Source organism: Hemiscyllium ocellatum, chromosome 2 (assembly GCF_020745735.1).
Source record: "Hemiscyllium ocellatum isolate sHemOce1 chromosome 2, sHemOce1.pat.X.cur, whole genome shotgun sequence".
Taxonomy (NCBI): domain Eukaryota; kingdom Metazoa; phylum Chordata; class Chondrichthyes; order Orectolobiformes; family Hemiscylliidae; genus Hemiscyllium; species Hemiscyllium ocellatum.
Window position 1 is genome coordinate 119857688 of NC_083402.1, and position 26124 is coordinate 119883811.

The 26124-nt window shown below is 41.8% G+C and overlaps 1 protein-coding gene across 2 annotated transcripts; it reads left to right on the plus strand.

Annotated features, from left to right (window-relative positions):
- LOC132828753 (thioredoxin-like) lies at positions 1-25493 on the plus strand. Of its 2 annotated transcripts, XM_060845867.1 has the most exons (5): positions 1-67; positions 7861-7965; positions 10901-10960; positions 18405-18470; positions 25399-25493. In XM_060845867.1, the coding sequence occupies exons 1-5, from the start codon at positions 44-46 to the stop codon at positions 25489-25491; spliced, it is 348 nt and encodes a 115-aa protein (XP_060701850.1). In that variant the 5' UTR covers positions 1-43; the 3' UTR covers positions 25492-25493. The 2 variants fall into 2 exon arrangements, with proteins under 2 accessions (XP_060701850.1, XP_060701851.1); XM_060845868.1 differs by lacking the exon at positions 10901-10960.
- The last annotated feature ends 631 nt before the right edge of the window (positions 25494-26124 follow it).

A 26124-nucleotide genomic window follows, 5' to 3' on the forward strand; every position in this document is an offset into this window, starting at 1 on the left:
GCCCTTCATTAGGTTATAGTATACAGACTAAGCACCGGACACAATGATCTACATTCTTAAAGATCAAGTAACTGTGATGTTTATTTTCAACGTGTTCTTATATGTATAAAGTTTCACCTCGTGAGTTTAATGTACGATTTCCGGGATTGTGAGTCACGCAGATAAAGCCAAGTGTTGAGTGTACGATCTCCGAAGTCTGCCACTGTTTCCATGAGACTCTTTTTAAAATGTAACTGGAGTATTATGGCATTGGGAACGGTGTATACCTACTTCAGTAACTTGCACTCGCCAATAGGATCGAAGTTAAAATGAGCCACCGCCCGGCAGATAGTTATTCCATTGGTCAGGAAGTCAGAGTTGCGACTAATCTCTTGTTGCTTTCAGCAAACGTTTCCTTCACCAACCATCAAAAGGTTTCTTTGCGAGACTGTGTCACAAACGTAGAATTGTTACAGTCAGAACCAGGCCATTCGAGCCATTGCGACTGCAAATGCTGTTCATGGCAGTGCCGAGTGCCGATTTCTTGTCTTTTATTTGAATAGAATTGTATGCAGGACTATAATCATCTAACGCTCTCCTGAACATTTAATTGAACCTGCCTGCACTATATTTCCAGTCAGTGCACCCCATAACCTGGCTACTAGCTAAGTTTTTATATTTAAAGAAACTGTCAGTTTGTTTTTTTTAAATATTCCTGGCTAGTTTGTCTCAGTCGTTTATTTTCTGTCTTTGTTTTCTTCTCAGTCGGCCTTTGCTGGATTCTGAATTTAACCCTAACTTCAGGACTATCATTGACATTAGTCTTTTACTTTTTAAAAACTAAATGCTTTCTTCAACTTCCTTGGTTAGCTACTCCCTTAGAATTTTTTTTCCGGATACATTTTTTTTGCTGAGTTGTAAATTACCTCCTTAAATGCCACCTGCAGGAACTGTAAAACCTGTGCCCACACCTCCTCCCTCACCTCTATCCAAGTCCCTAAAGGAGCTTTCCACATCCATCAAAGTTTTACCTGCACATCTACTAATATCATTTATTGTATCCATTGCTCCCGATGCAGTCTCCTCTACATTGGCGAGACTGGGCGCCTCCTAGCAGAGCGCTTTAGGGAACATCTCTGGGACACCCGCACCAATCAACCACACCGCCCTGTGGCCCAATATTTCAACTCCCCCCTCCCATTCTGCCGAGGACATGGAGATCCTGGGCCTTCTTCACTGCCGCTCCCTCACCACCAGACGCCCGGAGGAAGAACGCCTCATCTTCCGCCTCGGAACACTTCAACCCCAGGGCATCAATGTGGACTTCAACAGCTTCCTCATTTCCCCTTCCCCCACCTCATCCTAGTTTCAAACTTCCAGCTCAGCACTGTCCCCATGACTTGTCCGGACTTGTCCTATCTGCCTATCTCCTTTTCCACCTATCCACTCCACCCTCTCCTCCCTGACCTATCACCTTCATCCCCTCCCCCACTCACCCATTGTACTCTATGCTACTTTCTCCCCACCCCCACTCTCCTCTAGCTTATCTCTCCACACTTCAAACTCTCTGCCTTTATTCCTGATGAAGGGCTTTTGCCCGAAACGTCGATTTCGCTGCTCCTTGGATGCTGCCTGAACTGCTGTGCTCTTCCAGCACCACTAATCCAGAATCTGGTTTCCAGCATCTGCAGTCATTGTTTTTTACCCCCTTACTACTTATTTATAGTCGTCCCTCAATCTATTCACTCAGTTCACTCTAGAGTCATATGGCACATAGAAGCTTCGGTCCCACTTGTCTGGCATCAATCAGACATCCCAATCTGACCTCATCCCATTCGTCAGTTTTCGGCCCACATCCCTCTATTTGTATATCCATTCAGGTGCCTTTCAAATATTCTAATTGTATCCACCTCTTTCACTTCCTCTGGTAGTGGTTCCCTACATGCATCACCCTCTGTGTGGAAAAAATTACCTCAGTCCTTTTTTTTTCAAAATCTTTTCTCCTCTCTCCTTTAAACCTTCGCCCTCTAGATTTGGACTTCCTTAATATAAGGCTCACAGTTTACAGCTTTTCTTAAATAATTACACCACATTAGCCAACCTCTGGTCTTCTGGCACCTTACCCTTGGCTAACGATGTTACAAATATCTCAGCAAGGGACCCAGCAAGCTCTTTCCTAGCTTCCCACAAAAGTTCTGGAAAATATTTCCCAGGGATTTATTTACCTTTAAATATTTAAGATCTCCACACCTCCTCTTCTGTAATATGAATTCTTTTCAAGATATCACTATTTCCCCAAGTGTCTTCGTTTCCATGTCCTTCACAGTAAATACTGACAAAGTATTTATTTAGTATCTCACCCATCTCCTGTGGTTCCACAGAAAGATGGCCATGTTGATATTTAAGGGACTCTATTCTCTCCCTAGTTATTCTTTTGTCCTTTGTGTACATATAGAATCTCTTTTGGATTCTCCTTGACTCTATTTGCCAAAGCTATCTCATGTCCCCTTTTTTGCCCTCATGATTTCCCTCTTAAGTATACTCCTACTGCCCTTATACTCCTGGGATTCCTTCAATCCTCGCTTGATATATGCCTCTTTTTTTTCTTCTTGACCAGAGCTTCAATTTTGCTAGTCATTCAGCTTTCCCCACCAGCCTTGCCCTTCACACTAACAGGAACATAGTGTCTCTGGATTCTGTTATATCATTCTTAAAGGCCACCCACTTCCCTTTATCTGCAAATAGCCTCCCCCAATCAACCTTTGAATATTCCTGTCTAATATTGTAAAAGTTGGCCGTATTCCAATTCAGAGTTTTAACTTTTTGATCATAAGTTTTCCATAACTGTGTTTTAAAACACAGTTAATCAGTTGCCACAGTGTTCCATCACTGATACCTCAATCTTGTCTTAATTCTCAATAGAATGTCAAGTATTGCTCCTTTTTTCTCATAGGTACATCCACACATTGTGCTCAAGAAAACTCTCTTATTCACTCAACAAATCCCTCCCCCTCCAAGCTTTTAACATAGACTTGTTTGGAAAGTTAAATCCCTTACCATTACAACCCTGTTTTTCTCACAGATATGAGATCTCCTCTCAAATTTGTTTCTCAATATCCTGCTGACTATTAGGGGGCCTATAATATAAACCCCCCCAAAAAATCCCTTTTCTTGTTTCTCAGTTCCACACCTGTTAATCACTATATAATCTCCCAAGAATGGAGATGATTTCCCTAGAATTTGGCTCAGTGACAGTGAAGAAATTGGAAAGAAAGTTCTAAATTCAGGAGTAGTTTGGAAGGTGCACTCTGTCAGGAATCTGTGTTAGTAAGATACTAAGAGCGAAAACTGGCTTTTCATTACAGCTCATTAATTGTCAGTCCTGCACATTTGGGGGAATAAGTACCAAATGAGTTGCACCATCTTCTGCAGCCATGATGGTCTCCCTAATCAAAAACTCTACCTCCCCCTCCTCTCTTGCCTCCCTTTCTATCCTTCATATAGTATTTATATGCTCTAACATTAAGCTGCCAATGCAGTTCACTTCTGAGCAATGTTTCTGTAATAGCTATGTTATCCCAGTTCCGTGTTCCCAACCATGCACTACATTCATGCCTTACCTGTCAGTCCTCTTGCATTAAATGCAGTTTAATTTATCAGTCTTACTTCATTCTCTGCAAGCTCTCGTGTGCCTTGACTATTTGACTTGCTCGCTTTAGCTACCATAGCAACCTCCAGCCTTTTCTCTTTTCTCACCTTTTTTTTGTTTTAGTTCCCACCCCCCACCCCATTAGTTTTAAATCTTTCTGAGTGACAGTAGCAAATCTCCTCACAGAGATATTCATCCTGCAGCCGTGTAACATCTGCCTACCTAAGAAGAACAGGGGACCCACCCAGTCATTTGGGCTCCACTGACACCTCAGCAGAAGAGATGGATAGTAAATGTATAGACTTGTTTATATGAAAAATAAATTTCAATGTTAGTATGTAAAGCAATGTAATATGTGCACAAGAATGGCATGACCAATTGTATAGAGATCCAAATAATTTTATGAATAAAGTATATTTTTGAAATAAAAACGAATGAGGTCAGGATCTGAGTGGCCTTGGTGGAACCCAAACTAGGTATCAGTGAACAGATTATTGCTGAGCAGGTGCAGCTTAATAGCACTATTGATGACCTCTTCTACCATTTGAGTGTAGACTGGGGCAGTAAATGGCCATGTTGGATTTCTCCTGCTTTTTGTGTACAGGACATATCCAGGCAAATTTCCACATTGTCAGGTAAATGCCAGTGATGTAACTACATTGGAACAGCTTGGCTAGGGGAACAGCAACTTCTGGAGTCCAAGTCTTCAGTACTATTAATAGAATTTTATTAGGCCCAGAGCCTTTGCAGTATTCAATGTCTCCAACCATTTCTTGATACTGTGTGGAGTGAATCAAATTGGCTGAACACTGGCATCTGCAATTCTGGGAAGCACTGGAGGAGGCCAAGATGGATCATTGGCTCGGCACTTGTCACTGAAGGTTGTTGTAAATGCTTCAGCCTGTACTTTTGCACTGCATAGGCTTTTCCATCATTGAGGATGGGGATGTTTGTAGAGCTGCATCCTCCAGTTAATTTAATTGTCCACTACCATTCACAACTAAATGTGGCTGGACTGCAGAGCTTAGATTAGAATTAGAATCACTATAATGTGGAAACAGGCCCTTTTGACCCAACAAGTCCACACCGACCCTCAGAAGAATAACCCTATATTTACCCCTGACTAATGACCTACACTATGGTCAATTTAGCGTGGCCAATTCACCTAATCTGCACATTTTTGGATTGTGGGAGGAAACTGGAGCACCCAGAGGAAACCCACACAAACACTGGGAGAATGTCCACACAGACAGTCACCTGAGGCTGGACTCTAACCCAGGCCCCTGGCGCTGTGAGGCAGTATTGCTAACCCATGCCGCTCCATGGTGATCTGGTCCAATGCTTTGGGGATAGCTCAGCTCTGTATCACTTGGTGCTTACACAGTTCGGCACAAGTAATCTAGTTTGGTAACCTCAAACTGGTACTGCATTTTTAGGTGTGCCTGGTGCTGCTCCTGGCATGCTCTCCTGCACTCTCCATTTCAACCAGAGTTGATCACCTGTGATCCCCTGTGGGGGATATGCCAGTCTGTGGTTGCAGATTGAGCTGGAGTACAATTTTGTTGTGTTGGTGTTGATGGCCCATATGAATGTTCAATCTTGAGATGCTAGATCTGTTTAAAAGTTTGCCCCATTTAGTATGAAGTTAAAAACCACAACACCAGGTTATAGTTCAATAGGTTTATTTGAACGTACAAGCTTTCAATACACTATTTCTTGGTCAGGTAGGGCTTATGCCTGAAACGTCGACTCTTCTGCTCCTGTGCTTTTCTAGCACCACACTTTTCGACTCTGATTTTTAAATTAGTGCATCCCAGTTAAACACCAGCACCTCCACATCATGGCTACCATTTAGATTAGATTCCCTACAGTGTGGAAACAGGCACTTCGGCCCAACAATTCCACACTGACCGTCCAAAGAGTAACCCACCCAAACCCATTTTCCCTCTGACTCATACACCTAACAGTATAGGCAATTCACTATGGCCAATTCACCTAACTTGCACATCTTTTGTGTGGGGGGGGGGGAAGAAAAAAGCACCTGGAGGAAACTCACACAGACACCAGGAGAATGTGTGTGGAGTTTGCACAGTCACCCGAGGTTGGAATCAAACCTAGGACCCTGGTGCTGTGAGGCAGCAGTGCTAACCACTGAGTCACCGCACCGCCTGGTGATAATGCCATGCCACACAACGCAACGGAAGGTATTCTCAATGTGTCCACAAAGGCTATGTGATGGTCACGTTTTATTGATACTGTTATGGACAGATGTATCTGCAGCTAGCAGACTGATAAGGATGAGATCAAATACAGGTAATCCCCGCTTTTCAAAAGTTCACTTTACGCCACTTCACTTTTATAAAAGACCTACACTTGTACCTGTTCTCGCTAACCAAAAGAAATCCAAACAGGATTTTCACTTTTAGGAGGAAAAAGTGAATTTTTTCCCATATAAATTAATGCTTGTTTGTTTTATGCCATTTCTGCTTACAAAAGGTTTCATAGGAACACTCTACTTTCAGATAGCGGGGGGAGCCTGTATGTTTTTCTATCTTGTTGGTCCTAAAACTACCTGCCGCGGACCCAGTCTAGCAGCTATCTCCTTTTTAGGACCCAATCAGCTCGCAATAGTGCTGCTGTCAAACCACCCTTGGTGGTGGACATTGAAATCCAGAGTACATTTTGTACCCTTGCCACTCTCTATGCTTCCTCCAAATATTTTTCAACATGAAACGCTGTAATTAATAGGTGTTTCCTCCCCCACGCTTAGCCTGAAGCCATGAGACTTCATGTGATCCGGAATAAATGTTAAGGACTCCCAAGACAAATCCATCCCAACTGTGTACCTCTGTCCTGCTAGTGGGGCAAGACATATCTAATGAATATCCAAGGGAAATGGTTAGATTCTTTTGTGATTGAGATGGAGATTGTTATTGTTACATGCCTCAGGATTGCAAGCAACATTCATGCCACACATCAACTCATGTCTGGATTCTATCCCAGTCTTGCTGCATATGGACTCCATAAATACCTGAGGATCCACAAGTGATACTGATTAATGTACAGTCATCAGCAAGCATCTCCACTTGTAACGTGATGAGAAAAGTAGCTGAAGATGGTTGGACTGAGGACATTCCTTTGAGGAACTGGGCTGTTGAGAATGCATCAGTAGTCTCTGAAGAAGGAAAAGCTCATGCCCAAAACGTTAATTCTCCTGCTCCTTGGATGCTGCCTGAGCTGCTGTGCTTTTCCAGCAACACTTTTTCAGTAGTGATAATACCACTATGCCATTGCTTCCGCTTTTGTTTAACAATAACCTGCTCACTGTGTTGCTCAGTTTGGATTACATGCAAACCACTCAGCCCCTGAGGATATCACAGCCTTTGTCCAAATGTGGACAACCGAATGGAGATTACAGGGAAAATGAGTGACTGCCCTTAATAACAAGGCAGTATCCAAACCAAATGTGGCATCAAGGTGCCCTAGGAAATTAGACTGAATAGGAATGGGAATTGGAGTTATACCTACAAAGAAGATAGTTGTGGTTGTAGGGCAACCCATCCATTTTTATCCCAGGAAATTTTCAGAATAGATACTTTCCAATCAACCTGCTCAGGATGTTATTATATTCATGTTTCCTGGTCTGGGGTAGAGACTACCGATGCATTCTCAGTACAATGATCAGCATCACTTGTGGATCCTCTGGTATTTATGGAGTCCATATGCAGCAAGACTGGGATAGAATCCAAACATGAGTTGATGTGTGGCATGAATGTTGCTTGCAATCCTGAGGCATGTAACAATAATAATCTCCATCTCAATCTCAAACACAAAAGAATCTAACCATTTCCCTTGGATATTCATTTGCATTATGTTAGCATGTGACTAACAAGCATTTTAACAATCTCTACAGTGAACAGTTACGAGAGGTGAGTTAAAGGTTTCAAGCTGCTGCCATTTTACACATCAGAAATCAGTCTAACATTTTTATACAAATCTTTATAAGAATACTGTGCGTCTAAGGTTTAAAAATTTGTTTTATTTTTAACACTGAGGCCAGATTTCCAAGTTTGGTAAGGTTGATACATGCACAGAGGAAGTATACTCATTTTCCTCTCCCATATGTTAGCTTCATGCAGTGACTCCTGACCCAGTTCTCTTCTTACGATGAAAATTTGTATTCTTTTAAATCAAATTAATGACCTGATTTTCTTTTTTTTTATTTTTTTCAGAACGCATTTGCTGAGAAAATAAAGGAGGCTGGGAATAAATTAGTTGTGATTGACTTCTATGCAAATTGGTGCACCCCTTGTCAAACAGTTTCAAAATGGTACCAGGTAAGAATTTGTTATATTTTCAAGTGGTCCATGTGATCAAACTGTTGAACAGTTAATTATTCTTGAATGACAAACTCAGCTTCAAATCCATAATCCTGACAATTTCCCCAATTGTAATTAATGTGCAGGGTCCAGGATTTATTCAACACAATCAAGCAGGGGAATTGTAGCCAATGTTTTATTTAAATAACTTTCACAAACACATCATCTTATACTAGATATTTGAAAAACATGTCCAAATTAAAATCACAGGAATAAGGCTTCATAATTAATGAACAGCATAATCTCACAGGCAACGTCAGTTTAATGACAGAAATGTTAAATAAACACTTTGCTTCAGTATTTACTTGGGCAGAGGGATCACATGGACATTGTATAGGATCATATTAGAAATCAGAACTGCGTTTAAAACAAGTAAATGAAATATTAAATATCCTAATCAAGCCCTTGATACAGTCAGATTACATTCTGTATTCAGCTGGCTTGTGATGCAGAGCAATGGCAATTAAACCAGCTGAGGTTACCATTTAAGGTTTCACATTCTCAACCTTGCCCTCACCTGCGGCATGGTGACCCTAAGGTTAAACTAACTGCCAGTGGTCTCTGTAATCAGAGCAGCTCTGTGGTCCAGTAGAACCACAGTAACTTTATATTCTGTCAGAGAGAAGAAGGAGGCAGTAGACTCCTGTTTCTCTACCATCAGTTTTCTGACTTTTAGATGCTTTTACAATCAGATACCCTAACCATTCATCCAAAGTGGAAATTTGGCATCATTACAGATGGTTTACCTGCACCAGTGTTGGATTCTTCATAGCAAACAAAAGGGTCTGGAGTTGGTCTTGAACTCCTGAACCTTCCAGCTCAGAGCCACTGATGACTAGTTCTTCATAGGGAGCATTACTGCACATCTCAATCTTCATTGGAAGCTAGAGGAATTGTTCGCCATTTAAACAATGACACTCTCTTCTATTTTTCTCACCAATGTGGACAAGTTCACATTGCCCACATTATATTCATAGTCATAGAGATGTACAGCATGGAAACTAACCCTTCTGTCCAACCCATCCATGTCGACCAGAAATCCCAACCCAATCTAGTCCCACCTGCCAGCACCCGGCCCATATCCCTCCAAACACTTCTCAAATGTTGTAATTGTACCAGCCTCCTCCACTTCCTCTATCAGCTCATTCCATACACATACCACCCTCTGCGTGAAAACGTTGCCCCTCGGGTCTCTTTTTTTATATCTTTCCACTCCCCCTAAACCTATGCCCTCTAGTTCTGGACTCCCTGACCCCAGGGAAAAGACTTTGTCTATTTATCCTACCATTGCCCTTCATAATTTTGTAAACCTCTATAAGGTCACTCCTTTGCCTCCAACGCTCCAGGGAAAACAGCCCCAGCCTGTTCAGCCTCTCCCTATAGCTCCCTAGCTTCCCACAGAATTCTGATGTACACTTGATCAGGTCCTGGGGATTTATCCACGTTTATGCGTTTTATGACATCCAGCACCACCACATCTGTAATATGTGCATTTTTCAAGATGTCACCATTTATTTTTCCACATTCTATATCTTCCATGTCTTTTTCCACAGCAAACATTGATGCAAGATACTTGTTTAGTACACCCCATCTTTTGCAGTTCCACACATAGGCTGCCTTGCTGATCTTTGAGGGGACCTTATTCTCTCGGGTTGACAAAGAGTCAGTTAGACTCGAAACATCAGCTCTTTTATCTCCTTACAGATACTGCCAGACTTGCTGAGATTTTCTCTTTTTTTTGGCCCTATTCTCTCCCGAGTTACCCTTGTGTCCTTAATGTATTTATAGAATCCCTTTGGATTCTCCTTAACCAGATTTGCCAAAGCTACCTTGTGTCCACTTTTTGCCCTCCTGATTTCCCTCTTAAGTATACACCTACTGCCTTTATAGAATCTTAGAATCCCAACAGTGTGGAAACAGGCCATTCAGCTCAACAAGATCAGATATATTCTTTTAAGGATTCACTCAATCTCTGCTGCCTATACCTGACATATGCTATCTTTTTCTTGACCAAAGCTTCAATTTCTCTCGTCATCCAGCATTCCCAACACCGACCAGCCTTCCCTTTCACCCTAACAGGAATATACTGCCTCCGGACTCTTGTGATCTAATTTTTAAAGGCTTCCTATTTTTCCAGCCATCCCATTTGGAGGTGAAAATTTCACAGATAATCAACTTTTGCTGGTTCTTGCCTTATACGAGTCAGAATTGGCCTTCCTCCAAGTTAGAACTTCAACTATTAGATCCGGTCTATCCTTTTCCATCACTATTTTAAAACTAAAAGAGTTATGGTCACTAATAGAGTACTGGCCCCAAAGTGCTCCCCCACTGACACCACAGTCACTTGCCCTGCCTTATTTCTCAAAGTTAGGTCAAGTTTTGCACCTTCTCTAGTAGGTATATCCACATACTGAATCAGAAGTGTTCTTCTATACACTTAACAAATTCCTCTCCATTTAAACTGTTAACACTGGCAGTCCCAGTCTGTTTGGAAAGTTAAATTATTCTTGCAGATAGCTGAGACCTCCATACAAATTTGTTTCTCAATTTCCTGCTGAGTATTGGGGATCTGTAATACAATCCCAATATAGGGATCATCCCTTTCTTATTTCTCAGTTCCACTCAAATAATCTCCCTGGATGTATTCCCAGGAATATCCTCCCTAAGTACAGCTGTAATGCTATCTCTTACTACACTTTTCATTCACCATAGAAGTAATCATGAGGTTGAGGAATACTGTCATCCAATCACATCACTTCAGAATGGTTTACAAAGACAGATGGACAATCTAGATTGGACATACTTCTGGAAATTTCATAATACAATCGGAGTTTGGAAAAATTTAAGTGGCTCCTACATGAAGAGAAAATTTTTACCTTTTCTTTCCCCCTAGGATCTTCCAGAGCAATATCCTGATGTGATCTTCTGTAAAGTAAATGTAGATGAGGCTGAAGTAAGTTGGATCATTGCTATGTGAATTGAATTTTGTCTAGCTAACCCATCTAAAAATACCGATGTAGTTTAACATGACCATTAAGTGTTACGGTTCATTTCATAACAGCATCAGCTTGAAATGTAAAGATGCACTTTTGAATTTGTATTGAAACTTAAATCTATTTTGAGCAGTGCACAGTTCTGGTTTTCCATTTTATAAAAAGAGTGCAGGCAGTGATGCAAAGGGCTGATACTAGAAATGGCTGATGCTATCAGGTGAAGCTGACGGCAGCAACTCTTTGGTTAGAAAAGAGAAGCGCGAAGATGCAATGATTGTGACAAGGTCAGCCACCTCAACCTCACTGAATAGGAGGTCCCTGATTGGACCAGATTAACAATCCCAATTAGGGTGACCTGGCTGACATAAAAGGATGAATGTCAGGAATATTGAGCCCTGGAAAGCCTAACTTAGTGAAATATAGTAATATTATCAAAGGCATTGCTTTTGTGAATAAATTTGTGGAGATGGGAGGCCATCCTCTAAAAGAATTATTTCAGAGAGATGACTTAATCAAGCTCTTGTGTTTTAAAATAAGGTAGACGTTTAAAATATCTTTCCACTTTGGGAAATGTAATACTAGGTACAATTGAATATAAAGGAGCCACTAATCCAAGAAGAAATTCTAGAAGTATGTGTGAGAATTCAGAATTCTCTGCAATTGGGATTCACTAAAATGATTAGTATTTCAGGGTGATATTGGATAAGAATAAGAGCTTGGTCTTGCCAACATCAGCTTTGTGACTACAAATGTATTTGAGCACTCAGTTATTTTTCCACCAAAAGACAGACATCGTTTCTGGCTATGCCATCTTTATCAAGTGCTGTGAGCCAGGGCAAGTGTTAACAATCTGGCATTGGACCCACTCGCAGCATCTAGGAAGAAGTAGGACTATAGATGCTGGAGAGTCAGAGTCAAAATGTGTGGCACTGGAAAAGTTCAGAAAGTCAGACAGCATCTAGGAGCAAGAGAGTCGATGTTTTGGACATTGGGAATGTGATAAGCCCTGTTGAAGGGCTTGCACCTGAAAAATCAATTTTCCTACTCCTCAGATGCTGCCTGACATGCTGTGCTTTTCCAGCACTGCGTTTTTCAACCCCACTTGCAGTCACAAAGCTATGCTGCTCACAGCACATGACTGATACTCCATTTCATTTATAACTCTATTCTCTCTCCCTGTTTAACTACCAGGCTATACAGTTTACTTGTCCGTAGAGACATCCAGCTTAAACATCCTCCTTAACTCACCTGGGGCGACATGGTGGCTCAGTGGTTAGCACTGCTGCCTCAGAACACCAAGGACCAGGGTCTGATTTCAGCCTCAGCTGACCGTCTGTGTAGAGTTTGCACATTCTCCCCTTGTCTGAGTGGGTTTCCTCCGGGTGCTCCGGTTTCCTCCCACAGTCCAAAGAGGAGCAGGTTAAGTGAATTGACCGTGCTAAACTGTCCATAATATTCAGGGATGTGTAGGTTAGGTGCATAGTCAGGGGTAAATGTAGGGGTCTGGGTGGGTTACTCTTTGCAAGGTTGGTATGGACTTGTTGGGCCAAAGGGCCTGTTCCCATACTGTAGGGATTCTATGATACTCTATCTCCAGTGCCCATTGTAGCCCCATAGCTTATCATTGTCAAATTGGGGAACGTCACAAGGCAATACAAATATAAACAACAGTTTTATTTATAGCCATCGAAGGTGAACACAGATAAAACTAATAAAGGCTGCAGTTCACCAACACAAAGCAAATCAAATACCCTCACCATGACCAAAGACTAGTTCACAATTCTTGATTTACCTGCTGCACCAGTTCCCATCTGTTGGAACAGGGTATCAGTCAGGTCCAGAAATCCCCCCCGCATTAGCCACCTCTCAGAAGAATTGTCAGTGTAAAGCAGGCAGAACACAGAACCTTTTCCAATATGGATTTGGAGGCTTTGGAGTCGAGATGAAGCCAAACAAGGAAAAGGGAAGCAAGAGGAGCATAGCAGGCAGGGCACGCCTCTACTATGTGAAAGTGAGCACTTGGTAATGAAGGGCTTTTGCCAGAAACGTCGATTTTCTTGCTCTTCGGATGCTGCATGACCTGCTGTGCTTTTCCAGTACCAGTTCCCTAATATGTTGGTGACACCCGCAACTGCTACCTCAACTCCCATGGTGGTGTCTCTGAGCTCAGTGGCGTTACAGCATCTACTCTTGGAGTTCGCAAAACTCTGAAAAGAGCGGAACAGCACTGGAACCGATTCCTGCCATACTGAAAAAGCATGAGCAGGAGTCAGAGATGTACAGCATGGAAACAGACTCTTCGGTCCAACCCGTCCATGCCAATCAGATATCCCAACTCAATTTAGTCCCACCTGCCAGCACCTGGCCCATATCCCTCCAAACCCTTCCTATTCATATACCCATCCAAATGCTTCTTTAAATGTTCAAATTGTACCAGCCTCCACCATATCCTCTGGCAGCTCATTTCATACACGTACCACCCTTTGTGTAAAAACATTGCCCCATCGGTCTCCTTTATATCTTTCCCCTCTCGCCCTATGTCCTCTAGTTCTGGACTCCCTGACCACAGGGAAAAGAATTTGCCTATTTACCTTATCTATGCCCCTCTTATTTTTGTAAACCTCTATAACGTCACCCCTCAGCCTCCGACGCTCCAGGGAAAACAGCCCCAGCCTGTTCAACCTCTCCCTGTAGCTCAAATCCTCCAACCCTAGCAACATCCTTGTAAATCTTTTCTGAACCCTTTAAAGTTTCACAACAGCTTTCTGATAGGAAGGAGACCAGAATTGCACGCAATATTCCAACAGCGGCCTAATCAATATCCTGTACAGCCACAACATGACCGCCCAACTCCTGTACTCAATACTCTGACCAATAAAGGAAAGCTTACCAAATGTCTTCTCCACTATCCTATCTACCTGCGACTCCACTTTCAAGGAGCTAGGAAACTGCAATCCAAGGTCTCTTTATTCAGCAGCACTCCCTAGGACCTTACCATTAAGTGTATAAGTTCTGCTAAGATTTGCTTACCCAAAATGCAGCATCTTGCATTTATCTGAATTAAACTCCATCTGCCACTTCTCAGCCCATTGGCCCATCTGGTCAAGATCCTGTCATAACCTGAGGTAACCCTCTTCGCTGTCCACTACACCTCCAATTTTGGTGTCATCTGCAAACTTACTAACTGTATCTCTTATGGCCGCATCCAAATCATTTATGTAAATGACAAAAAGCAGAGGACTCAGCACTGATCCTTGTAGCACTCCACTGGTCACAGGCCTCCAGTCTGAAAAACAACCCTCCACCACCACCTTCTGTCTTCTACCTTTTCAGCCAGTTCTGTATCCAAATGGCTAGCTATCCCTGTATTCTGTGAGATCTAACCTCGCTAATCCGTCTCCCATGGGGAACCTTGTCAAACGCCTTACTGAAGTCCATATACATCACATCTACTACTCTGCCCTCATCAATCCTCTTTGTTACTTCCTTAAAAAACTCAATCAAGTTTGTGAGACATGATTTCCCACGCACAAAGCCATGTTGACTATCCCTAATCAGTCCTTGACTTTCCAAATACATGTACATATTGTCCCTCAGGATTCCCTCCAACAACTTGCCCACCACTGACGTCAGGCTCACTGGTCTATAGTTCCTTGGCTTGTCCTTACCACCCTACTTAAACGGTGGCACCACGTTAGCCAACCTCCAGTCTTCCGGTGCCTCACCTGTAATTATCGATGATACAAGTATCTCAGCAAGAGGCCCAGCAATCACTTCTGTAGCTTCCCACAGAGTTCTAGGGTACACCTGATAGGTCCTGGGGATTTATTCACCTTCACCCGTTTCAAGACATCCAGCACTTCCTCTTCTGTAATCTGAACATTTTGCAAGATGTCACCATCTATTTCCCTACAGTCTTTATCTTCCATATCCTTTTCCACAGTAAATACTGATGCAAAATATTCATTTTAGTATGTCCCCCCATTTTCTGTGGCTCCACACAAAGGCCACCTTGTTGATCTTTGAGGGGCCCTATTCTCTTCTCTAGTTACCCTTTTGTCTTTAATGTATTTGTCCGACACGTGGATGCGGTCGAGCAAAGGACCCCGGCATCAGAGACTGCAATGAAGAACTGAGGGATAGATCCGAACCTTGGAAGGCCAGGTTCAGGCCTTGCTGGAACAGATTGGCTACCTCGAAAATCGAGGTCAGAGAAAAAACTTGCATGTAGTGAGTCTTGCGTGAGGAAAGTGAGAATCTGGCTGAGTTCCTGGAAAAGTGGCTCCTGGAGTTGCTGGGGCTGAAGATCAAGTCAGGCTGGCTGAGTGTGGAGTGGGCCCACTGGATCGCAATGTGCAGGTCTGGATCGGATCAGCGCCCTGCCTGGTCATAGTGCGACACCAGCACTATAAAGAAAAGCAGTTAATAATAGAAACAGCCAGAAGACTGGGAAGAGATCCACAGGGTCTGGTGTACAAAGGTTCAAAAATAATGTTTTCTTCAGGACTTTTCTGGGGCTATAATTAAGAAGAGGATGGCTTTTGCTGACTGAAAAATTAAGAGACTTAAATATTGAATATTCTGAGTTACCCGACAGTACTAAGTTTTAATTATGGGGGATACGTCTATAACTTTGACTCAGTAGGAAAAGCAAAAGAATTTGTGAACTCGCTGAAATAACAGACTTGGACAAGGGGGAAAGAGGAAAAGATGTGTGCGGACAATGGCATATTTTTATTATCTTCTCTTTCTTTGTTCTTTTCCCTTTCGTGGTTTCAGGACTCATAAGCTTAGTATTGCTTTGGTGTAAAATCTGGTTTGTTTCATATTGTATCCATTTCACCTGTTACCTTACTGTTCTGTTTTTCTGGGTGAGTGGTGGTTACTACTTTGGTGTAAAAGATGTGTGGGGCTAAGTTACTTGGGGGGGGGGGGGTGAAGGTCCAGCACGACTGTAAGGTTGGGAGTGAATGTCCCCTATGGGCAAGGGGGGGAGATCTCTGAAGATTTGTGGTTTTTGTGTTATTTGTTCAAGTTAGGAGTACTGGTTAGTTTCTTAGCTTTTGTAGTTTTCATAGTGTTTGTAGGTTAGGTGAATTGGCCATGCTAAATTGCCTATAGTGTTAGATGAAGGGGTAAATGTAGGGGAATGGGTCTGGGTGGGTTGTTCTCCGGAGGGTCAGTGTGGACTTGTTGGGCCGAAGGGCCTGTTTCTACATTGTAAATAATCTAATCTTAAAAAATACAGGTATAATACCTATTGCTTGCCTGGATAGGAGCTTCGGTGGAGGTGCTGCAAGTAGAGTAGTGTAATATAATTTAATTTTATTGGATTGTAATTTAATACTATTTCACATAATTTTGAGTTTATTTCAACTTGGGTTAAGTAAGTATGAGATAATTGTATCCCAAAGAATATAAGGTAGTTTATTGTTAACATTACAGTAATATAACAATGTATTATTTCTACTTTTCTGTATCTTTGTGCTTTTATAACTTTTTTATTTTCTTTTTTGTAAAAGAGTAATAAATGTATATATATTCTTTTAAAAAGACTGTATTCCCATTCTCCTAGTTCCACCACATTCAGTATATTACCTCATACCTGCTTCAATTGTGCAAAGAACAGCACACCAAGATGGAGGACAATCTGTCCAGTGTACACAGGGAGCTACCCATCAGACCAGTCCACAAAGTGGAACTGCATCTTCATCTTTCTGCTACTTTGTAGCCCTGTATGAGGCATTAGTGAGGGGTTGTGCTTTGGTGTAATGCACCAAGGTCTCAATGGATAGCCCTCATCTCCTCTCAAACCTGCCTGCATGGCACCTGGAGCCTCAAATGCACCAGGTAAACAAGTGCTTCAGAAGCTACAGGAAATCACAGCTGCCAGGGTAGTAGGCATACATATCTGGGAACTTTTTAATGTTTTCTTTTTGTTCTGCCTTGTGGAAGCTCAAGTGCAAAAAATCTCTCACGTTTGTGAGACCTGAGAAACAATTAAGGTTCCTTCTTCCAGCCTACTGTGTTTATCACAATGCAAATAATCTGTAAGGGAATTTCTACATCCTTAAATTACCATGACCATATGTAGCTTTTAAGTAATCTCCTGAAATTTCAAATAATTAGTTCTGGCCATCTCGTAGTGCTGAAGTAGTTCGGTAATAGAGCAGTTCACCACGAACCAAGAAAAAAATGGAGAGTTTAGATTTCATTCAAATTCAACTGAAAAATCTGAAATACAGTTGCACATATTGGATGCCATACTTTTGTCACAAATAAACATTTTAAAGTCCGTGTTAACTAGAGCTTAGTTACAACTTTCTAAACCTTGAGACTCTCTATTTTCATTCAGCAAACAAGTGAAATGTGAACAAAGGCAAAATTAAAACTCTCCACATGAAATGTTGACATTAAAAAACGTTGGTCTTGTATAAATTTATTCTTGAACCTAGTACATCCTCCAGCAGTAAAGTTACCGCAGTAAAAACAGAGCATGCTGGAAAAACTCAGCATGTCTAGCAGCATCTGTGGAGCCAGAAACAGAGTTAATGTTTCAAGTTCAATATGACACTTTATTTTTGTTCTGACTACAATTCGTACTGAACTTCAAATGTTAATTCTGTTTCTCTCACCACATGCTTTGTCTGACTTGTTGGGTTTCTACATCTTTATTTTGTTTTTATGTAGGGTTCCACCATCCACAGTATTTTGCTTTTATTTCAGTTATTTATAGTTTACATTTTGAAATATATTTTTGTTATGCTTGAAAACGTAGTTGACAATGTTTGTACAGCAGGATTCCACAAATAGTAATGAGGTGAACAATCTGATAAAGCATTAAAGGCACTGTTGAGGGATAAATTGGGTCAGTATACCAGGACATGGGACCTTTCTCACATCCAATTTGTTCACGTTGCATTCAATTCCTTAGGGTGGCACGGTTGCTCAATGGTTAGCACTGCTGCCTCATAGCACCAGAGATCTGGGTTCAATTCCAGCTTCAGGCAACTGGCTGTGTGGAGTTTGCACATTCTCCCCATGTCGACATGGGTTTCCTCTGGGTGCTCCAGTTTTCTCCCACAATCCAAAGAAGTGCAACTCAGGTGAATTGACCATGCTAAATTGCCCATAATGTTAGGTATATTATTTAGGGGTAAATGTAGGGGAATGGGTCTGGGTGGGTTACTCTTCAGAGGGTTGTGTGGACTTGTTGGGCCAAAGGGCCTGTTTCCACACGAGGGAATCTAATCTAATATTAAAATAACAGGGAGAGAAAGTATGGTTGTGTTAATGTTAATATGTAGAAAAACAGTGCTAAGACAGATCTTAAACTTGCAACATACTATTTTGATGTTCCAGCTTTCTAAAGTGATTCTGTTGCTTTTTTTCCTCTCTTTGCAGGGTTTGCCTGAAAAATTTAACATCACCATGATACCACACATTCTGCTGTTCAAGGATGGGAAACAAGTACAATAAGTTTTTTTAGTTTTGTACATTAATGACGCTTCCTCTCAATCTTAACTGACTGTTTTCCTTTCACGTGGAAATGCATGATTCTGTCCAAAATTGTACTGCAAACTGGAAATGCCATTCTTGAAGGGAACATACTTATTACTCCATATTTTGATCCATAGACCTTTCCAGAGTGATTCATTGCAGGAAGCCTGATTTTAGACAACCAATGAGTCTGAAACTATTTTAATCATACATGGAAGTTTTAGAATACTACAGTCGAATAGGTTGGTGCTATTAGACTTGACATTGCTCAAAATGGAGGCTTTTTTTACTGGGAAGTGGGGGTTGGGATATCACTGGAGAAATGTGGAAGCTAATCACAACCTTACAGTACCCTAATTGTGAAGAGGAGAGCAAAACCATTTCATGGAACAGGGGCATCACATTTAAAACCAGTATTTATTGTCTATCTCTCAGTGCTCATGAACTGGCTAGGCCATTTCAGAAGCCATTGCTGAGCTTCAGGATCACAGTAGACGGAGAAGGCTTCAATTTAAAATACATTACACTTCAGCACTGAAGTGGCTCGAGCATACGTTTTATGCTCAAGTTCCTTGACCCGCACCGTTTTGATGCCAGTGGCAGGATGCTAGCAACTGTGTCACAGCTGGTTCCTATGGTGACTCTGCTAACCAAGATGGCAAGATAAAATGACTGTGCAGTCAATGAAACATATCACAATATATACTTTTAATAATAGGGGCACAGAGTACAAGAACAAGAGGTTATGTTGAACTTCCATAGAACACTGGTTCAGCCTTGACTGTTTTTTATACTCAGTTCTGTAGCCTCATTTTAGGAAGGATATGACAGCATTGGACAAAGTGCAGTATAGAATCAAAAGAATAGTCCTAGGGATAAGGAACCTCAGTTTGTGAAAACAGATGAAAGCAGTTAGCACTGTTTCCTTAGGGATAAAGGTCTGAGAAGGGTTTCAATAGAGACATTTAAAAATTTAAGTGTTTTTAAAGAGTGGTTTGTGATTGGATGTCCATGGTTTGAAGGAGACAATTAGGGCCAAAAACTGGGAATTGTTGTGTCAGAAGATCGTGTTTTACCAATCTAATTGATTTTTTTGAGAATTTTAGATGGTGCAGAGAAATATTGTGAATGCTGGCTGTATAGATTTTAAAGAAGGTGTTTGACAAGGTTCCACATAAAAGGCATATGGAGTATGAGGATCAATATCCTTTTCTATTAAAATTGACTTAAGAACTAAAACTAGCAAGTTGTGGTAGATGGTATTTGTTCAGACTGAATGATGGAAGAACGGTGAACGTTCCCGAAGGCTCAGCGCTGGGACCATGGATTTCATTATTTGCCAATGATGCTAAACTAGAGGTGACAAGCAGTAGAACATAGAACAGTACAGCACAATAAAGGCCTCTCAACCCTTGATGTTGAGCTGGTCTTTTATCCTGCTCTAAGATCAGACTAAACTACATACCCTTTATTGTACTACCTTCCATGTGCCTATCCAAGAATCAATTAAATGTCCCTAATGTATCTGACTGTACTACAACTGCTGACAGTGCATTCCACATTCCTGCCACTCTGTGTAAAGAACCTACCTCTGACATCTCCCCAAAACCTTCCTCCAATTACCTTAAAATTATGTCCCCTTGTAACAGACATTTCCAACATGGGAAAGCATCTCTTGGCTCTCCAATCTATCTATGCCTTTCAAAATCTTGTACAAGTCTACCTAGTCACTTCTTGTCCTTCTTTGCCCTAGCTCCCTCAACCTTTCTTCATAACACATGCCCTCCAGTCCAGGTAGCATCCTGGTAAATCTGCACTGCACTGTCTCTAAAGCTCCCACATCTTTCCTATAATGAGGCAACCAGAACTGAACACAATATTCCAAATTTGGTCTAAACAGGGCTCTCTTGAGCTGCAGCATAACTTCGCAGCTCTTAAACTTAATCCCTTTGCTAATGAAAGCCAACACATCATACGCCTTCTTAACAACCCTATCCGCTTAGGGGACAACTTTGTGGGATCTATGGACATGGACCCCAAGATCCCTATGTTCCTCCACACAGCCAAGAATTCTGCCTTTAACAGCCCTCCACCCTATCCACAACTCCATCAACCTTCAAGTCATTACTTACTAGCCCATCTTTCTACTTCCCCATCCAAGTCATTTATAAAAATCACAGAGTAGAGGTCCCAGAACTAATCTATGTGGAACAACTTGGTCACCGAGCTCCAAGCTGAATACTTCCCATCTACTATCACCTTCTGTCTTCTATGGCCAACCAATCCTGTATTCAGACAACCATATTTCCCCATATCCTACACCTCTTACTTCCTCAATGTAGACTACCATGTGGAACCTTAATCAATACCTTGCTAAAATACATGTACACAACATCCACTGCTCAACCTTCATCAATGCGGTTTGTCACGTCCTCAAAGAATTCAATAAGGTTTATGAGGCATGACCTACCCATCACAAAGCCATGCTGACTATCTCTAATCAAATTATGGTTTTCCAAGTAATCATAAATCCTGCCTCTTAGAATCCTCTCCAATATTTTGCCCACCACTGACGTAAGACTGACTGGTCTGTAATTTCCAGAATTATCCCTATTCCCTTTCTTGGACAAGGGAGTAACATTTGCCACCCTCCAATCATTTGATACTACTCCAGTGGACAGTGAGGATGCAAAAATCATTGCCAATGCGCAGCAATCTCTTCCCTCACTTCCTGTAGTAACCTAGGGTGTATCTCAACCAGCCCAAGGGATTTATCTATCCTTATGTTTTTCAAACTTTTCAGCATATCCTCCTTCCTAACATCCACCTGTTCTAGCATATCAGTATGTTTCTCTTTGACCTCAGAACCTTCAAGATCCCTTTCAGTAGTGAATACTGAAACAAAGTATTCTTTGTGGACTTCCCCTACTGCTTCTGACTCCAGGCACAAGTTCACTTCACTATCCCTGACCAGTCCTACCCTCACTCTGGCCATCCCCTTGTTCCTCACATAAGTGTAGAACACCTCAGAGTTTTCCTTAATATTATCCACTAAAGCTTTTCCAGGCCCCTTTCTAGCTCTCTCAAGTCCATTCTTCAGTTCCTTCCTGGCTATCTTGTAACCCTCTAAAACCCTGTCTGATCCTTGCCTCCTCAACCTTAAGTAAGCTTCCTTCTTCCTCTTGACTAGATGTTCCACATCCCTTGTCAGCGCTGAAAATGTGTTGCTGGTTAAAGCGCAGCAGGTCAGGCAGCATCCAAGGAGCAGGAGATTTGACGTTTCGGGCTAAAGCCGATCCCTTGTCACCCAAGGTTGTTTCAACCTACCATCCCTTCGTTGCCTCAGTGAGGCAAACCTGTCCAGCACTATCAGCAGGTACTTCTTAAACAGCCTCTATATTTCAGTTGTGCATTTTCATGAGAAAATCTGTTCCCAGTTGAAGCACCCCAGTTCCTGCCTAATAGCATTGTTAATTCACCCTCCCTCAATTAAATACTTTCCCATACCATCTGCTCCTATCCCTCTCCATGAGTACAGTAAAGGTCATGGAGTTGTAATCACTATCACCGAAATGCTCTCTCACTGACCGATCTGACACCTGACCTGGATCATTGCCAAGCACAAAATCCAACGTGCCTCCCTTCTAGTTGACGTATCTACATATTGCATCAGAAACCCTTCATGGACACATTTCACAATAACTCCTCCATCCAAACTATTTGAACTAAGTAGGTTCCAATTGATATTAGGGAAGTTGAAGTGTCCCATGACAACAACCCTGTTACTTCTGCACATTTCCAAAATCTGCCTCCCAATCTCCTCCTCCGTATTTCTGTTGCGGGGCGGGGGGGAGGTTGCTGCTATAGAAAGCTCCCAGTAAAGTGACTGCTCCTTTCCTGTTTCTGACTTCCACCCATACTGACTCTGGAGACAAACCCTCCTCGATCATCTCCCTTTCTGCAGCTGTGATACGACCCCTGATTAGCAATGCCACACCTCTACCTCTTTTACCATCCCACTCCCGATTCCTTTTGAAACATTGAAACCCTGGAACATCCAATAACTATTCCTGTCCCTGTGATATCCAAGTCTCCGTAATGGCTACAACTTCATAGTTTCAGTTAAGGTGCAACCCGTCCTTCTTGTACAGGTCTCTCCTTCCCCAGAAGGTATCCCAATGATCCACCTATCTGAAGCCCACCCTCCTACATCAGCTCACTTGCACTCGCTCTCTATTCATAGCCTCACTACCCTGTGGCACCGGTAGCAATCCTAAGATTACTACTCTGCTTGTCCTGCCTTTTAGCCTCCAACCTAACTCCCTATATTCTCTTTTCAAGTCCACTTTGCTTTCACTGCTTACGTCACTGAATATTACTACTGCTGGCTGCTCTCCCTCCCCCTTAAGTATCCTGTAGCCTCAACCGAAGACATCCCTAACCCTTGCTCCCAGGAGGCAACATACCATCTGGGAGTCTTGCTGGCGATCACAGAATCTCCGGTCTGTTCCTCTCACGATTAAATCTCCTATCACTTTCCTATTGTCCCCTCTTATTGTGAGGCACAGAGCTAGGCTCAGTGCCAGAAACCTGGCTGCTGAGGCTTTGCCCTGGTAGGTCATTTCCCCCCACCCCCCCCAACAGCATTCAAAAAGGTATACTTATTGAGGGTAACAGTAACAGGGGATCCCTGCACTGTCTGCATATTCCCTTTCCCTCTCCTGACAGCCATCCAGCTCCCTTTATCCTGTAACTTAGATGTGACCTCCTCCCCATCACCCCCTCAGCTTCCCGGATGATCCGAAATTCATCCAGCTCCAGCTCCAGTTTCCTAACGCAGTCTGTGAGGAGCTGGTGTTGGGTGCACTTCTCACAGGCGAAGTCAGCAGGGACACTTGTGGTGACCTTTACTTCCCACATCCTGCAAGAGAAGCATGCAACTTCCCTAGCCTCTATCCCTCTGCTCTAAATTTCCAAGAAAGATTGAATAAATGGGAAAAAAAAGTGCTGAAATTAATTGTCTGCAAAAAGACAGAAGCAGGCTAGCAGAATAGGAGGACAAATAACAGTTGGAATTTATTGCTGAGAAATGTGTGCGAAGAGCGAGGTAAATGCATACTTAAAAGTTTGGTTCCAAAGAGTGAGCAGAAACAGAAAGATGCTTGGCATTTCAAGTTTAATTTATTTTTCTGTGATGATGGATGTATCGCAACGCCAGCTTTTGTTGCCCATCAAGAGCTAACCACACTGCTATTGGTTTGGGGTCACATATAGGTTTTATGGGTGAAGGGACATAAACATTTCTGGCTGGCCAACATTTATTGCCTGTCCCTGGCTGTGCTTGAGAATGTCGTAGTGAGCTGCCTTCTTGAACCACTGTGGTCTGTGTGCTGTAGGTAGATCCACAATGCTATTGGGGAGGGAATTCCAGGATTTTAAGGTAGTGACAATGAAAGAATGGCAATATATTTCCAAGTCAGGATGGTGAGTGGCTTGAATAACTTGCAGGTGATGTTTCTATATATCTGCTGCCCTTATTCTTTTAGATGGGAGTGTTCATGGGTGTGGAAAGTGCTGTCTAAGGATCTCTGGTGAATTTTTGCAGTCTGTCTTCGAGATAGTACACATTGCTGCTGCTGCTGCTGCTGCTGCTAATATGCATCAGTGGTGGAGGGAATGGATGTTTGTAGATATGGTGTCAGTCAAGCAGGCTGTTTTGCTCTAGCTTCAGTCAAGCCTCTTGAGTGTTATTGGTGCTGCATGCATCCAGGCAAGTGGCAAGTAGAGGTGAGGCAGTTAGTAGATTTCATTTCTGAAGGACATTAGAGAACCAGACAGGATTTTAGGACAATTGACAAAAGAACTAGCTTTCAATCCATATTTTTCAAATTTAATTTGAATTTACATTCCACCAGTTTTGTATGAGATTTGAATCTATGTTTCTACAGAATTCGTTTGGGCATCTGGATTATTTCTCCAGTGACATAATGACTAAGATATTAAACAGATGTCCATGTCTGGGGAAGTTTTGATGATGGCAAGACATATATTTATAGTGCAAAGCATGTGTGATCTTGAACTTCATAAATCAAAGTATCAGGTACAAAAGCATGGGAGTATTGCTGAAATTTCATAATGTTCTGATTAGGACCCAACAAGTGTACTGTGCCCAGTTTCTGGTCACCACACTTTAGGAAATTGTGAAAACACTTTTGAGAGGGTGCAAAAGAGATTTACCAGAATTCTTCCAAGCTAGGTTGGAGAAACTAAGATTATTCTACTAGAAGCAAAGGTGATTGAAGTGGGATTTATTGAAAGGTATGGACAACTTGGACAGGTTTGGATAAGAGAGACAAGGATAAACACTTCCATTAGCTTATGCTACAAGAACTACAGGGCTTTCAGATTTACACTTCTGTGGAAGACATGCAGGGAGGGTGTGAGGAAGAGAGTTTAATGCAGCTAACTGCAATGAACTGAACCTGCTGCCAAAAGGATGGTGGAAATGATTTCAAATAAAAATTGGATGGGTCATTGAAGAAAATTAAACTTGCAGGGATAGAACAGGGGAATGCAATTGACTGGATTTTTTTTTACTGGAATTGAGAAGACTGAGAAGAGTCCTGATAACAAATGATTGAGAGAGATTTTGATAGGATTGCATAGTGGAGATGTTTCCAGTTGTGGATGAGACCAGTATTAAAGCCCATAATAAGATGATTAATCACCCATTAAATGTTATCACTAAAGTTAGGTAAATACATGTGTCGGAAAGGAAGTGAAGGATATAGTGTTAGGGCAAAGTGAACAGAGGCAGGAGGCAATTCATATGGATCTGTATGTAACATTTCATCCGTAAAACATTTGTTTTAACCAGTTTTTTATAATATTTTTACAGATAGCAACACAGGACGACAACAAAGTCAAAAACATTCTGAAGAAAAATATTGAAGTGCATTACGAAGTCCAGTGTGTTTCTAAAACCAAGTAAATAGGAGTAAAATACAAAATTGATCCTGTTGTGTGGAATTCTCAATTATGTACAATAAAACAATAAACAATGGTAAAGATTTATTTTCATGTGAAATGTAAAATAATTACCCAAAATGTTAAGTAGCCACTTCCAGCTTTGATCACCTGCTTCTGAATACCTACTTGAGAAAATGATGTATGTATTTGCGCAGGCATGCACGTGTGTGGGGGGAGCAAGATTTGTGCAGATGACTATGTAAATTGAAATATGACCAGATATTACTTTATTATATTTAGTCAAGTTTAGAAATATAAATCTAATTCTGTAGGAAACTGCCAGAAAATTTGTGTTGCTGCTAACACATAAACCGCATTAAAAACTCTTATCTCTGAAAGGTCCGCAGTTTTCTGGAGGAATTTACATAGGGAGGAAGTCAGGTAAATCTCTTCTGTACCTTCTCGAAAGGATTTTCATTACTTTCCTAAACCCTTTCAAGTTTCACATCTTTCTGATAGGAAGGAGACCAGAATTGCATGCAATATTCCAACAGTGACCTAACCAATTACCTGTATAGCTGCAACTCCTGTACCCAATATTCTGACCAATAAAGGAAAGCATACCAAACGCCTTCTTCACTATCCTATTTAACCA